Here is a 13,229-nt window from a genome sequence, read left to right as displayed (position 1 = left end):
TGTACAATAAAATTTACTTGAGAGTTTATAATTTAAGTGCATCTCTTCAAGTATATGAAAGCTCTCGTACGTATAAATTGAGTTTCACCGATTTTTATTCTGTGGTATGTGAAATGAGCCTTATAATCAAGCTTGCATTCAACGCGTTTACAATGTAAAATTGAACTAAGATCTTGCTCGATGTATAGGTTGAGAGCAGGCTGAAATCCCTACGTCATTACACAGCCTATGAGCATGTGTTTTTTAGGGTTTTAAACATGTACCTTTCTACCTTTATTGGTTTCTTCATGAAAGTATACATGGGGAGGAGATGATGGAGTAATCCTTCAAGAGCAACCCATGTAGAAGATTAGGTCGAGCATGAGAAATAAGAGCCAGTCTCGTAGCCAAGGAGACTGCCTGTAATGCCACTTAAGGACCCTAATATCTTTTTCTAGGTTCCTAGCGAGGCTTCAGGCAAGTCATCCTTGGCTACAAAACAAGACTCTTTATCCTCATGTAGGACATCACTTCCTTAGAAATAAGTCACTAAAAAATTGTCTTCTTTTTGCATGTTGATGCTGAGATACAATGCTCTGTCTTCAACCATTCTATTTATAGTCGATGATAGTTTGGGATTAGATCTGGATCCTTTAAGCATCATTGATTTGCATGATTCCAATCCTCTCAGTTCCTTGTTGTGGAATATATTCCTGAGACTTGCATGACCCAACTTAAGCTGTCCAAGTTCCCTGTCTGGTCCATGCGAAGATAATATATAGAGTTTGGTGAAATATTGATAGGATTGTCCCACATCGAAAGATGTGGGAGCTAAGGTGTTGTTTATAGGGGGGAGGTATGGGCCTCCCTTAGTACCCAAGGTTTTCTAGTATGGGCTGGGAGGCCTTGGGTATAGCCGGCCCATATGGGTGGGTGTCGGTTGGCCCTTGGGTGCTGAGCGTGTATGGGCACGACTCTATCAATGGTATCGGAGCATGATCCTGTTGTGCTTTCAACTTGGGGCCGCGCCTGTGGAGTGGCCGGCCATGGTGCTCGACCAACGGGGGTGCGCCTGTCGGAGTGGTCGGCCATGGTGCACGACCAACGGGTGCGCCTGCCGGAGTGGTCGGCCATGGTGCACGACCAACGTGGGCGTTGGTCTTGAAGGGGAGGGTATTGATAGGATTGTCCCACATCGAAAGATGTGGGAGCTAAGGTGTTGTTTATAGGGGGAGGTATGGGCCTCCCTTAGTACCCAAGGTTTTCTAGTATGGCCTGGGAGGCCTTGGGTACAGCCGGCCCATATGGGTGGGTGTCGGTTGGGCCTTGGGTGCTGAGCGTGTATGGGCACGACTCTATCAAATATCCATATCCTGCTTAGTTATGTTCTTACTTTGTTTGTTTTCTTGAACATTTTTTTCAAGACAAGAGTGAAGAAACAAAATAAGAGGTTCGTCGAAATTGTTTATGAGAAGTTCTTGAAGGGAAAAAGAATTGAGATTTAGATTGTTGTTTGAACAATAGCTCTCCACTTTATAAACTTCTAACGGTTCATGTGATGCCACTGTGTATGTACTTGTATATCAGCAATTTATCTTTTTTCCTGTATCTTTTAATTCTGTGTTTCTTTTTACCTTGAAAAAGAATGGAAACTTGACTAGAGGCCTCAGAACAAAAATATTTGAAGAGATATTTAGATCATGTTTGGTTATGTTAGCATCTTCTTGTTTGTTTGAACATTTCTCTAAACCATAGAGGTTTCAAGGCCATTTGAACTTTGAATACCCTGAAGAGTTGTTCTGCCTGACCTCTCTCCTTTCTTGTTTTCCTTCCCTCACTTTATTGGTACCATATTCCAATTCCAAAATCAACCCATAACCACACGTCCATGCCCAACTAAGCCACAAGTCAATGTAAGTTGTCTGATGCTCATTGGGTGGACAATATGGGTTCCACGATCATGGGCAAATGATATTCTGTAATGGGTGAAGTTGGTTTGTGTCTTTTTTTAAAGTCTTTTATGAATTGCTGAGGTTATGCTAGGAGGATTTCAACGCATGTAAAGTTGGTGATTTGTGAGAGTCAAAATATGATACCAAGCTTCTTCATCAATAAAGAAGACAAAGTGGGCAACTCTGTGTGTGTGTGTGTCTGTACTTTCTATCTTCTATCTTCTTCTTTTTTCTCTGCTTTAGTTCCATGGAATAAAAGGAAAATGAAGTATTCCATGCATGCATTTACGTGTCAAGAAACTTCGTGTCAGTATCAAATATCATTCTTCTGCAACTATTATGTGTGTCGATGCTTTGGCTTTCCTCCTTGTATAGTTGTATTATTTATTCTCCTCATCTTGACCTAGCTTCCTAAGTTCTTTGGCTCCTGTAATCCAATCTTGTTGCATCTGGGTTCAGACCTTAGGCAATTGTGAGCGCAACCAGGATTAATTACCCTGGACACTTGAAATGGTCTGTGACTGTTGTTTTAAGTTGTGGTTTTTTCATACAGGCTATGATGCTAACAGTATACAGGTGGTTTCCATGATTGGTTGGTCACTTTTAAACTTTAAGAGGAAAAGAGAGGTTGAAAACCAGAATATGAATTTAGAACTGACTGAGATTGTGGTATTTCTATACTGACTGACTTTTAGTTTCTTAGAAGTGTTCTGGTTATTGTCAATGGGCATGTTCAAGTCTGGATTTTCAATAGACTTTGTATAGATTTGGCATGGTCTGATCCTTTGGGGTATAAATCTCATTTGGTGCTGCTGCTTCAGAGTTAGAGTGCAAGAATTAGATGAAACGACTTCTCTAACAGTGAGAAGCTAGGAAGCACGGACACGATACGGACTCCTTGACATGGATATTTTTTAAATTACGAACACGGCAAAGACATTTATATATCACATTATAAGAATATATACATAGATGGGACAAACTTGGTTCAAAAGGTCACTAGAAACACAAATAAAAGAGAGAAAAGTAGGTCTCTATCAATACATATGTAATCGGAGCTGATAAGCTTTATCTCTGCAAGTATAACAGTTTCTCCATGAGTTTCAGCTCTACCTTCATGCTCTAAATTGCCAGCGCGAGCCCCTTTTCATGGTGTGTGATAGCTGTTGTATCACTTGGACATCATGTCAAATTGGTTTCTTAGTCTTATGTTCATTTTTTTGAATCATCTATGAGAATAATTCTTCTTCCTCCTCCTCCCATCTTCTTCTCCTTCCTCCATCTCTGCAATCATGTGTTTTTTTTTTTAAACCTAAAAATGTGTCCACAACGTATCCGAGTCGTGTCCACTTAAAATAAAATAAAATATAGGACACGTATCTGACACATATCTGGGCTGTATCTGAGAAGCTTAAAAGCAGTAAACCAACAACCGTCAAACAATGTGAAAGCTTAAAAGAGATTATATTTGCATTTTACATGTTGATCTGTGAGAATTTTTAAATTTAATTAGCAGTGCTTTTACTCTCATCGTTCAACACCATTGCAGTCTTGCAGAGGCTTGGACTTCTGCCTAGTCCGGTTTTCAAATTTCAACTCATGCTAAATTATGTTGGTTAATAAATTAGTTCCCAGATTTTTCGATAAACATAAAATAAAATAAAAAGAAATTTACGACTGTCAATGAAATGGACCTTCTGGAAGATGAGATGTACCAAGTCTTATTTTTTTTTTCCCCATTAAGTTGACCCCTAGTTTGTATTTTTTTCTTAATCTACCATAGAAATTAATATCTAAACAGTTATGATAAGAATCTCAACATCCAGCCAAAAGCATCCAAGCAATGGTGAGAAGGATTTTGGCTATAGTCTTTCTTTTTCCTTCTAGTTATCTTATTTGTTGAGTTGTACGCGTATGATTTCATTTGCATCATGTGAGACATGTATAACTCGCGAATTCATTTGAATCCTATACGTCTAACGCGGTAATTAGCTAGAATAATTGAGATACCAACTGGGCTCTTTTATCATTCTTGCAACGGAAGGTCAAATATATGTATCATGTGGTGTTTACTTTGAGCGGCAGCCGGAACCAAGATTCTTCTTATTGCTTCTTTAATTGAAATGTAATTGCAGTGGAGCCCGTAAGTCAATTAGAGAGTATTCAAATGGACAAATCCTTGAATGGGATTCTCATTTTGTAGATGACTGACTTGGTCAATCAACCCCTTTGAATTCTTCAAAGTCCTACAAATGAAGGAACCATCTTGGATATTGCAAACTTCCTTCAACAAGTCATCTAGCAATGCTGATACTTGATCTCTTCACTACTATATAACATATCCTCCTCCATTACCAATTCTCTTCCACTAGTCATCGCTAAAGCTCGAGATGGCGTCACGAATGCTTGTTTCTCTGTTATTTGCTGCTGTTGCGGTTCTTCAAGTCAATTGCAGCTTCGAAGGTATTTATGCGCGCAACTCTATGTAACTGCTGAGCGTGCGACCTCCTATATTTAGAAGGAGTTACTACAGTCAAATTCATCATCCCAACCAAAGCTTATTTGTTCTTGGATTTCTAAGTTGCTATGTATATATTTCCGTCCTCCCGAGCTTCATTGATTTGATTTGATTTGTTTTATGAACAGGTGATGTTCTGAATTCCTGGAAAGTAAAACTGAAAGACCCAAACATGGTCCTCCAGAGCTGGGATCCGACACTCGTCAACCCATGTACTTGGTTTCACGTCACTTGCAACTCAAATAACAACGTTACAAGAGTGTATGCTGTGTTTCTCTCTATCCTCACTTCACTTGATCTGATATTCAATTATCTCAACTACTAAGTTGTACGCACAGGATTTCATGTGAATCCTGTGCGTCCATTTTGAATTCCAGTGAACAGCGGAGATAACTGGAATTCCAATTTGGATCTGTATCATTTCCGCTTGACTTCCATGTTTGTCTTCTCATATTAGAATTCCCCTTTTCTTCATTGAAGTGACCTCGGCAATGCTGGACTCTCAGGCCCACTTATTCCTCAACTTGGCCTCTTAACCCATCTTCAGTACTTGTAAGTCCACACTGTCTTATTTAGGAATTCTCTCGTGCGGATTTAAAATGCGGATTAGAGAACTTCTAGAACAAATTTTCTGATACTGTATAGTGTCACACAGGGAGGTTTATGCGAACAAGATCAATGGCACAATTCCAGCTGAACTTGGCAACTTAACAAGCTTGGTCAGCTTGGACCTTTATCAGAACCGGCTCTCTGGAGTGATCCCATCATCCATCGGAAACTTGATCAATTTGAGATTTTTGTAAAATACCAATATCCTTAACCTTTAATTTAAATCAAGTAAACAAATTATTATTTTTATTATTTTGCATTAATGTGTTCTTGCAGGAGATTAAACAGTAACTATTTGACTGGAACATTGCCATTAGGTGTCATTAATCTCGTTCAATATGGAAATTTGAGGATCCTGTGAGTTAACCCCCATTTTTCTTATACAAATATATAAAGATTATGTATGTTTTGCTGATACTTGGTTAATTATTTTGTCAGGGATGTCTCTCAAAATAATTTGGCTGGGACAGTGCGTTCCAAAAATTCAACAGGTAAACCTGATTAACTTGAATTTCGAAAACTCTATATATCCCTAACAATTTCTTCTATAACCGGTCATAATAATATTACATTATCTAATTACATTGATTTTCGTTATTACGTTCTTTAATTACATTAAATTTCATTAAGACGTTGTCTAATTACATTGACTTTCGTTATTATGTTGTCTAATTACATGTTATGTATGATTATAACTAAATTTGTTAGGAATACGTAACGCTGCAGTTGTCTAATTACATTGACTTTCATCTTTACGTTGTCTAATTACATGTTATTATGATTAAATTTGTTAGAGATACATAGCTTTACCGTTCTAATTTTATCTGCTTCAATATTAATAATGACTCCCCAATCTCCATTCTTAATTGGGCCAGTTCATGGGCTTTATTGATTGATTGATTTATTGTTTATATTATCAAATGTGAATATTATATATTTATATATGATACTTAAATTTATTATTATTTTTTTTCTTCAAATTTTTGCAGGAGCAATAGTGACCACATTCTTGCAAGATCCAAAATCTAAAAGCTTGATGAATTGAATATGACTCTACCACTACTTCTATGTGGGTGTAATATTACTAAATAAGACTGGGATTTCTCATATATATTTTCCTATTGCAGAAGAAAATGAAAACTGTGCGTGAAGTTTAAATGGCCCAAAGACAACTATCAAACTCTTATTTATTTTTCGTCAGAAAAATAAAATAATCTTCTCTCTCTTTATATATATATACGTACACACATATACAAAATACAAAATTCCTCTTCGTTTAAGGCGTCTTTTGTGAATTCAATTTGATTGAAAGAACTAGAAGAATAAGGACCAAGAAACGGGAAATGAATTATCACTAATAAATAAATAAATATTAAGTTATTAAGTTGACCTCTCCAATTACATTTTTTTATTCAAGGTTTTTTTTTTCCTTGAAAGTAGGGTGTGTACAATCAATTAACCGATCGATGATTATTGATGGTTTAGTTTTTTTTTTTTTTTTTGGTTCTCGATTAGTCCTCACTAACATATATTAGACAATAATTAGACAATAATTGATCAATCAATCAGTTTGATGATTAACTCGGTTTGATACAAATTTTCTGACGAAAAATTCATTCAAGAAAATCTACCATCTCGGATCATCCTGCAATGCATCTCTCTTACGAGATTATAGAGCATACCCCAAGGCAGAAAATATATCGTCTCACCCCTTCAGGCCATGAACTGATCAAGCTAGACAAAATATTTATCAGAAAACAATCTCGGAAAGAGCAGCGACAGCACTTCTCGGATCAGAAAGGAGGACTAGAACAGCAGTCCAAATTAAAATGTGAATTTTTGCTTCCAACTATAGTAATAGTATCATTCCTACGTAACTCAACGAATTAACACAACAAAGCCACAAAATTTCCCGCCATCTCTTCCTTCTCTTCTCCGAGTTATTCGATGACCAATTCCTCCCCAAAAGTGTTGGCGAAGGTTAAAAAAAATGTACAATGACTCCATTTCCAGAAAAGAAAAAAAAAAGTTGGGAGTGGGGAGAGAAAAACAAGATTATTACACATGATGGAGGCCTAGACTTTAGGCAAAGTCTTGCATATACTGTATGGCTTATATGTGACAGGAGATGCACTTAAAGAAGAATGCAGCCACGTAGAACCAACCTGGATTGAAAAGATAGCAATAAGACAGTTTTAAGAGTCTTTTAGGCAGTTGCTGCCATTGGGACAGATCTGTAGCAAGCTCTCTTGGCCGCACGGACTATATCTTCAACCTACAAAACCCAAAATCCGAAGAGTATTCAATGCAAAATAATTAGCACTAGGACGACCTGAAGCCTCTACTAGTAGAAAGCATTCCAATGGACCAATTCCAATGGACACAGCTCCCAGCATGCATATGCGATATGGCTATTGTATAGAAAGAACACTTATTACCGCCCCAATACGTTGAAAGGGAAAGAGAAAAAAAAAAAATGTGACAAATGGAGTGCCTTGATCCACAGCAGCTTGTAAAAGTATTCTAGCAGTAAAAAAAGAGAAGAGAGTTGACCTGTGGGACAGCCATTCTCTCAAGATTGGCAGCGTATGGCATGGGAACATCAGCTCCAGTGATTCTCTCAACCGGGGCATCAAGATAACCAAAGCTGTCCTCAACTACAGATGTGCTGTTAAGAATAAGAAACAGAATATGGTGCCCTGATTACTTTCAGAAGTGAAAATATCGAAGGAAGAATTAAAAAAGGTAAACAATACCGTGCACAAGGCTCCCGCAGTGGGGCGGGTCAGAGACAAGTAGGATGTAATGATGTATGCAGACCCCCCCCCCCCCCCCCCACATAATAATTGAAGGAAAAATACAAACCAGATTTCAGCTCCAACACCATGCTGAGGAAATCCTTCTTCAACTGTTACCAGTCTGCCGGTTTTCCTGACAGAAGAATTGATTGTGGCCCTATCCAGTGGCCTAATGGAACGTAAGTTTATAACCTGCATTAACAAGATCAGTTACTATCACCCTCCTATCAGAAACACCAATTTATGATAACTTTGTGTTCCATCTAGCATCAATTTACCTCAGCACTAATTCCCTCTTTCTCAAGTGTCTCTGCTGCCTGGACAATAAGAAATTTGTGTCATGGAAAAGAAAGACCAATCCGGAAGCAGCTCAAATACGATAGGTTGCAAATTTCAAATAAGCACCAAGAGAAACTTTCTAAGTTAAAGAACTCAACTGCTAGCAACTAAATTAAACATTGCTACATGCTGGCGTGTTTTAAGTTCCGTTCCCTTGTTGGAATAAAAATTTCAAAGAAAAGGCAGGAGTAGGAAAAACAACAGCTTGGTGCAAAATTGAAAGATGCACCTAGCCTGGCATTTAGACAACATTGGATCAAAGAATGAGTGGTAAAGCTGTGAACCACGGTATCCTCACTAACAATGGTGCATATGGTAGCAACTAGCAAGCCACACATTCCTCTCACCTATCTTTCTCCTTTGAGGTTCAAGAAATTGTTTCAGTTCCTCCTTGACCAGAATTCATAAAAACTTTCTTTGACAGTTACGATTAAGAACCACATAACTGTCAGATATATTCTATGAGGAACCAAACATTGCACACAAACCTTGAGCGCATAGCCAACCATTTTCGAAAATGCTGTAATTGTCACATCCTTTCCTTCCCTCTCAATCTGTCAAAGAAGAGCCAATTTCGAGGTGGAATCGAGAGAACTTGTCATACAACAAGGTATTTAAAAAAAACAACATAACTACCAAAGTGTCAAAACAATAACATATTTCAAAAATAATTCATTAGGAGAGAGTCATACCTTAGCTTTCCCTATCGGAATGCAAAAGCTGGAATCAAGTACCTCATCAGAAACGGGGAAGGACTCACCATACCTGAATCAAAACAAAAGTCAACGTAAAATAACAGCAAAGACATAAAATAGCTCAGTACAAAAAACCAGCCAACAATAAATTACTTACAATAACTCATTTTCAAGAAAAACAACAGGATCTGGGTCCCTTATTGCAGCTTTTAGCAGTCCACGGGCATCTTCAGATGAATACGGGGATAGCACTTTCAAACCAGGGCAAGAGGCATACCATGCTGCGTAACACTGCACAATAAACAAGAGGGATAAAAAGGGAAAACTAATAAGCATACCCAGGAGGGAGAGAGAGAGAAGAGAGTGAGCAAGATGCAGGGCACGTGGGAGGTTATTATTAAAAAGATGACAAGGGGATAAGATCATACATGCGAATGTTGGGCACCAACTCCAGCAGCAGCACCATTGGGTCCTCTGAAAACAATTGGTACAGATATCTGGCCAGCAGACATGTAGTTTGATTTTGCAGCAGAATTTATAATGTGATCGATTGCCTGCGGAACAAGCGAGAACAGGGATAATTATGAAATTTATTAGTAGTAGTCCAATAGAATACTACAATAATTTAATTCCAAGAATAGAAATCTAAACATCAAGCAAACAGTAATAGAACACATGCCAATACATTTTACTAAATTAAGGGAACAATTCAGGTTCATACAATGGCAGAAGCAAGCAAACACCCTAAGAGGAAGAAGCAAGCAAATGCACTCTTCCCAGCAGACACACAAGTGAAATTTAACCTCAAGGGTTTGGTAGATTATAAATGAAAAGACTTCCATATTATACTCAGGAGGTTATCTGTTTATAGAGAAAAGGGCGGGCAGGGGTGGGGGGTGGAATAACTCTTCAGTCCTCTTCAAGTTAAAAATTATTCAAAACAAAGCAAACTAAATTATTTCTTCTTCAATATGCATTACACCCAAGTAAAACTCAATTTTGGGCACCCTGAGCAACTTAAAGAAAACAAGCCATAAGATGCTTTTAACGAGATAAATAACATCATCAACATGTAAACATTCCGATTTCTTTTCTCAACAGCGAAAGATCTCAAGCCCTGATACAGCTTTAACAATTAATAACTCCTTAGAATAACATTCTGAGTAGAATAGCAATTTGGCCAACTAATACAGTACTTGGAAACACAACTACAAATTACACATTCAACAACAAGGTTAACGGTCTTAAGCCATCAATCTCAGCCTTTATATATTTGTTTACAAAACTTCAAGCATATCAATTAAATTAAAAAGGGGCCCTTTTATGAAAAATGTATTGAGAGAACAAATTCAATATACAAATCTGCCAACCTGCATTGAGAAGTTGAACGTCATAAACTCCACAATAGGCTTAAGACCATAGTATGCAGCACCAACTCCGATCCCTGTAAAACCAGCCTGTAAGAAAAATGAATCCCGGTCAGAAGTATCAGCGCATAACACCTTAAAAAAGCCACAACAACAATCTTAGCATCATCTGTGCATTTGTTTGTCATTGGACACAGAATTGACAAGAAACTACACTAACCTCTGTAATTGGGGTATCAAGAACTCTCTCAGGGCCATACTTTTCCAATAGCCCCTTGGAAATCTAAACATCACAGATAAGAAAAGCAAGTGGTTGATCAAAACACTAAAAATGCATGAAAGGTAAAAAGTAAATAACACGTGCACAATGATCCTGTAGTGGACAGGGCCGGGAACATACAAACTGTACACAGATCTTACTCCACATTGCTGTTTCTAGGAATTGAACCTAAAAATGCATGAAAGATCTTCAAAAAAAATCTGAAATCACAAATTCATATTTGAGAAGTCTAACCTTGTATGCACCTTGATATTCTCCAACCTGCTCTTGAACGAATATAAAAAGAATCATTAGAACAAAAAACCTACAACTAAACTGTCAGAGAGATAATTCCAATTCCCTGTTCCTCACCTCTTCACCCATCAAAAAGACCTTAGGATCAGCTGACATTTCTTCGTCAAGTGCAGAGTTTAGAGCCTCTCTCACATTAATCTGCAGAGAAATGTTCTTCAACAGCATAAGGAAAAAATAATGCTTTTAAGAAAGGTAAGGAATTGTAGAGCTTCCAAAAGGGTGAGGCATACGTTTAAGGAACTGTATTGGAAGAGGACACTTCTAAAATTTTAACATAATCGAAACAAAGAAACCAACTGGGAACTCAAAAAGGATCGGTAGCCTAACCCTTGTAGGACAGGCCAAAAGAAAATATCACGAAGAATAAATAGGACTACTCATATGAAACAACTAACATAAACACTGATGATACTCAACAACCATGATCACAGTGACAAAGTGAAAGATGAACAACAAGTAAAGTAATCAAATTCTCAGTCACAGTGATGTAAATCAAATACAACAATCATACAATCGAAGCTGCATTTACCTCTTTTGTTCCAGAGGCAAAACCTCTCCATGCTGATGCTGCAGGGCGAAGGCGTTGCAAGGACTGCGCTAAAACCTGAACAACAAACGCAAGCCACGTCAAAGTCATCACAGATTTGATGAAATGAAACGATGAGATAATAAACTAAATAAAATAAAATAAAATAAACTGGTATCAGATACCAGAACGGAAGAGCTTCGAACACCCACCTTTTGACTAACAACCCCCCACATCTCTTCTTCTTTAACAGAACGCTGCTTTAATCACCAGATTAAACTTAATCAATTGAACCTCCAAGAATTCGGCACACTAACCAAATTACAGCACAAACAGACGATATAGAATCCAAAATCCAAAGGGAAATTAATAATAATAAAAAAAAAAAAACTATGAAGAAGGTCAAAATCGCAAATGAAATCGATTAAAATAAACTAATCCAGATTCATACAACAGAAAGAAGAGTAGAATCAATCGTTTTAAGCAGATTCAGGAGGAGCAACCACCGCTAAATTACCTGGAGCCGGATCCGATCGACGACGAGATGTGAAATGGAAGCGAAGAGAGTAACCACTCCCACTAGTCTTGTACTCTTCTGGTGCAATCTACACCGTCAAAAGCAACCGATCAGAATTTCACGAGCCGTTAGATGGGAATCAGACGTCTGCGATGATTATATATATATATATATATATTTTGGTAAAGATCCACAGTTCTTACTTAGGTGTGATGCATTCAAAACATTCCTCGTTGTGCTGCTAGCTACTCCTTTTTCTTCGGATTAGACACGTGGCCCTAGATGGGTACGATGGTAACTACATTTGAGGTTACGAGGGGTATTATGGGAAATGTGGTCCACTATGACTATGATGGTCAAAAATGACGAACTGACTCAGAGTGACGTTCGAGGACATTAAACTTCAAGTAGAAAAAATTATTATAAGGTGGGTGTAAGATGGTTGGTAGGCACGTTTTTGCGGAGATAGGGTAGGCATGTTGTGATCCTCTTTCCGATTTTGGTTTTTGTCTAAAAAAGCCAAAGAAATACCTTCAAATTTGTGATCCTCTTTCCGATTTTGGTTTTTGTCTAAAAAAAATTATTATAAGGTGAATAAAAAATGTCATGTTTAGGGTTTAGGGTTTGTGATCCTCTTTCCGATTTTGGTTTTTGTCTAAAAAAAATTATTATAAGGTGAATAAAAAATGTCATGTTTTAGAGTGCGTCAACACAGGGAGGAGGCAATTACCTAGCGTGAATTCAGGAATAATCAAATACAAACCATAAAATCAAATGAGGACAAACCCTCATAGTGTAACAATCTCAACTTCGAGATCAAATAAATATTCTATGTTAATAGACTCAAGAACTGGGATAAGAGACATCCCAATAGATGCGCTTCAAAACGCCTATAAAATAAAAAAGATAATCTCATGCATGCCCTATTTTTGACTAATTCTCTGTACTTATTCTCTAAAATAAGTAAAAAAATTTGTTTACTTAATTTGATGTGGATAGTGATATTTCTTGACGGTATGCTCTCCCTTCTATTAAACTTTGTTGATTTTTGTGTGCTGCCTTGTTCTCTTGTCATGTTAAACACGTGCAGAGAAGCAGAGACAGAATTGCACGTTGTCTGAACCATTAAAGTATTTGAAGGAAATTTCGTCCACCAGACTTCATTTTGATGAACAGTATTGGTCGTCTACAAACTGAAGTGCCCGATTCATATATTTCTCGGGAGGGAAAAATAATATTGGTAACTACTTGAATAATAGTTTATTTGGTGAATTTTTCTGGAATCAAATAGTATGAATTTCGAAACTCTTGAGTTCGATTCTTACTGAAAACAATATAATTGTGGTCATGCGTTG

The 13,229-nt window shown here is 37.5% G+C and overlaps 2 protein-coding genes across 2 annotated transcripts; one reads left to right on the top strand and one right to left on the bottom strand.

Moving 5' to 3' along the window:
* The first annotated feature begins 4,013 nt into the window (after window positions 1–4,013).
* LOC120007699 (leucine-rich repeat protein 1-like) lies at window positions 4,014–6,225 on the top strand. Its single transcript, XM_038858095.1, has 7 exons — window positions 4,014–4,394; window positions 4,578–4,710; window positions 4,930–5,001; window positions 5,105–5,248; window positions 5,335–5,415; window positions 5,497–5,549; window positions 6,048–6,225. The coding sequence occupies exons 1-7, from the start codon at window positions 4,322–4,324 to the stop codon at window positions 6,101–6,103; spliced, it is 612 nt and encodes a 203-aa protein (XP_038714023.1). The 5' UTR covers window positions 4,014–4,321; the 3' UTR covers window positions 6,104–6,225.
* A 618-nt stretch (window positions 6,226–6,843) lies between these two features.
* Window positions 6,844–12,019, bottom strand: LOC120007698 (pyruvate dehydrogenase E1 component subunit beta-1, mitochondrial-like). The gene is made up of 15 exons (XM_038858094.1): window positions 11,875–12,019; window positions 11,570–11,678; window positions 11,361–11,435; window positions 10,889–10,969; window positions 10,772–10,798; window positions 10,478–10,540; window positions 10,261–10,347; window positions 9,319–9,444; window positions 9,048–9,181; window positions 8,888–8,960; window positions 8,684–8,749; window positions 8,135–8,173; window positions 7,924–8,048; window positions 7,612–7,726; window positions 6,844–7,333 (listed from the first exon to the last, which is right to left on the bottom strand). The coding sequence occupies exons 2-15, from the start codon at window positions 11,591–11,593 to the stop codon at window positions 7,265–7,267; spliced, it is 1,104 nt and encodes a 367-aa protein (XP_038714022.1). The 5' UTR covers window positions 11,594–11,678; window positions 11,875–12,019; the 3' UTR covers window positions 6,844–7,264.
* Between the last annotated feature and the right edge of the window lie 1,210 nt (window positions 12,020–13,229).

Source organism: Tripterygium wilfordii, chromosome 10 (assembly GCF_013401445.1).
Source record: "Tripterygium wilfordii isolate XIE 37 chromosome 10, ASM1340144v1, whole genome shotgun sequence".
NCBI lineage: Eukaryota > Viridiplantae > Streptophyta > Magnoliopsida > Celastrales > Celastraceae > Tripterygium > Tripterygium wilfordii.
Note: the sequence above shows the minus strand (reverse complement) of the source record. Positions and strands in the feature narration are given on the sequence as shown.